The 3,464-nt window shown below is 36.8% G+C and overlaps 1 protein-coding gene across 1 annotated transcript; it reads left to right on the forward strand.

Moving 5' to 3' along the window:
• The first annotated feature begins 203 nt into the window (after positions 1 to 203).
• On the forward strand, positions 204 to 2,296 carry LOC133671654 (F-box/LRR-repeat protein 4). The gene has a single exon (XM_062092467.1). The coding sequence runs from the start codon at positions 646 to 648 to the stop codon at positions 2,098 to 2,100; it is 1,455 nt and encodes a 484-aa protein (XP_061948451.1). The 5' UTR covers positions 204 to 645; the 3' UTR covers positions 2,101 to 2,296.
• The last annotated feature ends 1,168 nt before the right edge of the window (positions 2,297 to 3,464 follow it).

The raw sequence follows: 3,464 nt of genomic DNA on the forward strand, positions 1-3,464 counted from the left end.
AACACTTAAAAAAACCACTGTTACTATAATAATAATAATAATATATCTAGGCAGCGAAGCTTGTACTAAATTTAGGTGGGTGCATATCGATCTTTCGATGAACTTGATCGGATGGAAGAACTTATCATGCTTGCTGTCCAAGCACTGTATAATATTATATTACTGAATCTCAGCAACCTTACTACAAAAATCAAAATATTCCCCATTTGGCTTCCCAGCACAGACCTCTGCCCTTTCATCTCTGAGAAGGGAACCTTCCTACTTTCCTTTCCTTCACTCCTATGGAAGAAGTGTCTTCCACGCTCTTAAAGTAGCGAATAGCGCTTCTTCTTCTTCCTTCTTTGTTTTTTTCCATCTCTCACCTACCATATTAAACTCTCTCTCTCTTTCTCTGTTTTATTTAATTTTTGGATTTAATTTTTATTTTTTTATAAGGAACTCTTTCTTCTCTTTCAGAGTGTTGTACAAAAAAAAAAAAAAAGTTTCGGATCCTAGAAAGAATTCAAAGAGAGTTGTAAAAAGAAAAGAGAGTTGGAAGCCCCAAGGCCACAAATTAAGCAAATTGAACTTGTCTGGTTTGGGTTAGGTGGCAACAGCAAGAGAGAGAAAAGATCGATCGATCAAGAATTGAGAAAAACAAAAGAAATGGATGACATGCTATGCGATGAGCTGCTTCAAGAAATATTTACAAGAATACCGAAATCATTACCACCACCACCGTCATCAGCTTCAGCAGCATCGGTATCCTTGGTCTCTAAGCGTTGGCTCCACCTCTATCGGACCTCAAAAACCTCTCTTTCTCTCAGACTTAACCCTGATGATTCCACAATTTCCTCTCTGACTTCTGTCCTCTCTCACTACCCTTTTCTCTCTTCTCTATCTCTCTTCCTTCTCTCCTCTGACCCCACAGTAACCGCTACCATAACTTCCCCTCCAGCTTTCTATGATCGTCTTCTCTTTATAGTCTCCGCTTTTTGCTCCAGTCTTAAACACCTCAGGTTCTTGGCTGGTCCTGTCTCACAATCTTCTCTCTTTTCTCTCTCTAATTCTTGCACCTTTTTGAACTCTCTCACTATCTCTCTCTATAGGCCTCTCTATTTTAACTGGGTTGTTTCCTTTTCTTGCTTAAAGGAGCTGTCCGTCTATGTATCTGGCTTTTATGGAGTTGATGATTGCAATAGAGAATCTGGCTTCTGTATAAATGAAGAGCTTGACGCTGAATTGGCCTTAGAGAGTCTTTTTTTGTCGGGGATTGGAGGAGAAGATTATGGTGTTGGTTGGTTGTGGAGGAGCTGCAAAAGGCTCAAGAAATTGAAGCTAAAGAGCTGCGAAGGTATTGGTGATGGAGGGTCCTTTTTGTCATTTGCTAAGTGCTTGAAGGGTCTCCAAGAAGTGGAGATAAGGGCTTGTCGGAGTATAATTAATGGGGTTTTGTTAAAATTGGCAGAGAATTGTGATTCCTTGTATTCTCTATTGGTTTATGATGGTGGTAATAGAGAGGGCTTACATCACTTCATTAGCAGCTGCAGGTGTGATTTGCAAAAACTCGATTTCCGATTACCTTTGGACCTGAGGAATGATCATCTCTCAGCTATCGGACTGAATTTTAGGGGTCTCTCAACTCTTAGGCTCCAAAGTTGTTGTCTGGTGAGTGGTGAAGGGCTCAAGGCTCTTGGGATAGCATTGAATTCAGGCCTTCAAGAACTGGCATTGATTAACTGTGATGTTGTTGAAAGGGAATCCGGATTGCTTGCCACATTAGGACAGCATACAAGGCAATTGAAGAAACTGGACTTGTCTTATAATGAGTTTTTGCTTGACAAGGAGTTCATCTCAATGCTAGTTTCTTGTAATTGTTTGATTGAATTGAATTTAAGGCGGTGTGCAGGACTTACCACTGTGTCGATGGTTTCTATGTTTAAGAACTGCAGGAAGTTGCAGAGTGTTGATATCATGCATTGCGATGGGATTGGAGCTGAGGCTGTTGAGTTATTTGTCCTCAATTCACCACACTTGAGAGGTCTTCAAGTGGAGGAAAACAAGGTTTCAGATGTTGCAAGGTCATGGGCATCGCATAAACTCATTCAGATTGTTTCTTAATTTACCACCATCAAACAACAAGTTAATTTAAGCTCCAAGAAATCCTGGTGTATTATGTATGTATGTATGCATGCGCGCAAGAGCTGGTTTTGCTCTATGAATAATGATTAAGAAGCTTGTACATTTATATTCCATGGCTTCATAACATGTATAGCGGCAATGATTCAATAAACCTTGTCTCTGGCATTTACCATTAGCGACGCTGTATTTGCTTTAACTTCATTTCGGTATCATCGATGCAACTCGGACATCCCATTGTGCGCTGAACTGACTATAACTTTTGGTTTTCATTTCATTTTTTATTCTAGTTGGAATCACTGTCCCAACAGTTTTTAGTTAATGCTTTTGGTTTAAGACAACTTGAAGCTTCTCTTCTCTCTTTTTTTCCCTCTCTCTGTTGATTGGCTTTGAAGATGAGTAAAAAAAAGAAAGAAGCATTTTGGTTGAGGAACTTTGTAAGAAATTCATATCATTTTAACTACCTCTCTGACTTTTTAAAATAGGGAATCATGAATATTTTATTTTTTGCTATTATTATTATTATTATTATTATAAAAACTTGAAACAATACAAACATGGAAGTAATAAGAAAATGAACAAAACAAAACATTTAGAACAAACACAGATTTTTAGTGCTAGTTTTGCATAGCCGACATAGAATACAGTGAAGATGCACATTAGTTTTTCCTTCAATGCAAAGCTAATAATTGAGAATAAACACATTCCAATCCTCACTGCATTATTTTCCTTCTGTGTTGTGTAATTAGAAAGCTGGGTTGATCAATTCTTTTTTAAAAAAAAACACAGTGCAAATGCTCATAGCAAGCACCCTTACTTTCGGGCAACTGCTGGTGTTTGTTGAGACAAATAACATTCTTCAATTATGCCATGGCATTAAAAGACAGCAAACTGCAAGGATTTTTGTCAAAGGATGGAAGCCAAATGTCATATCTCAATTCTAGATTATTCCCCAAAATTTCCTTTTTTTCTTCAAAATAAAAATCAAAAAATAAAATAAAGGCTGGGAACGTGGAGAAAATAGGCCGGAGAATACAACTGCAATTTCGGAGGAAAATCAAGGCCTAATTGTACCCTGTTATGCCCAAAAATAGAGAAAAATACAAATTCAAGGTTAAATTGAATGATTATTAGATGAGTTTGCATAAAAATCAAGTTCAATGACTTAATTAAATTTTTAATAGGTCAATTTGATTTAATCATGGGCCAAATTAAATTTTAATTATGTTTGATAAATAATTTGGGTCAAATTAAAGGATTTAATTAAGTGCAAGGACTTAATTATACTTTAAAAGGGTCAAATTAATTTTATTTAGGGTTTAATTGGTAAAAACATTAAGTTTGGA

The sequence above is a fragment of the Populus nigra genome, chromosome 13 (assembly GCF_951802175.1).
Source record: "Populus nigra chromosome 13, ddPopNigr1.1, whole genome shotgun sequence".
Taxonomy (NCBI): domain Eukaryota; kingdom Viridiplantae; phylum Streptophyta; class Magnoliopsida; order Malpighiales; family Salicaceae; genus Populus; species Populus nigra.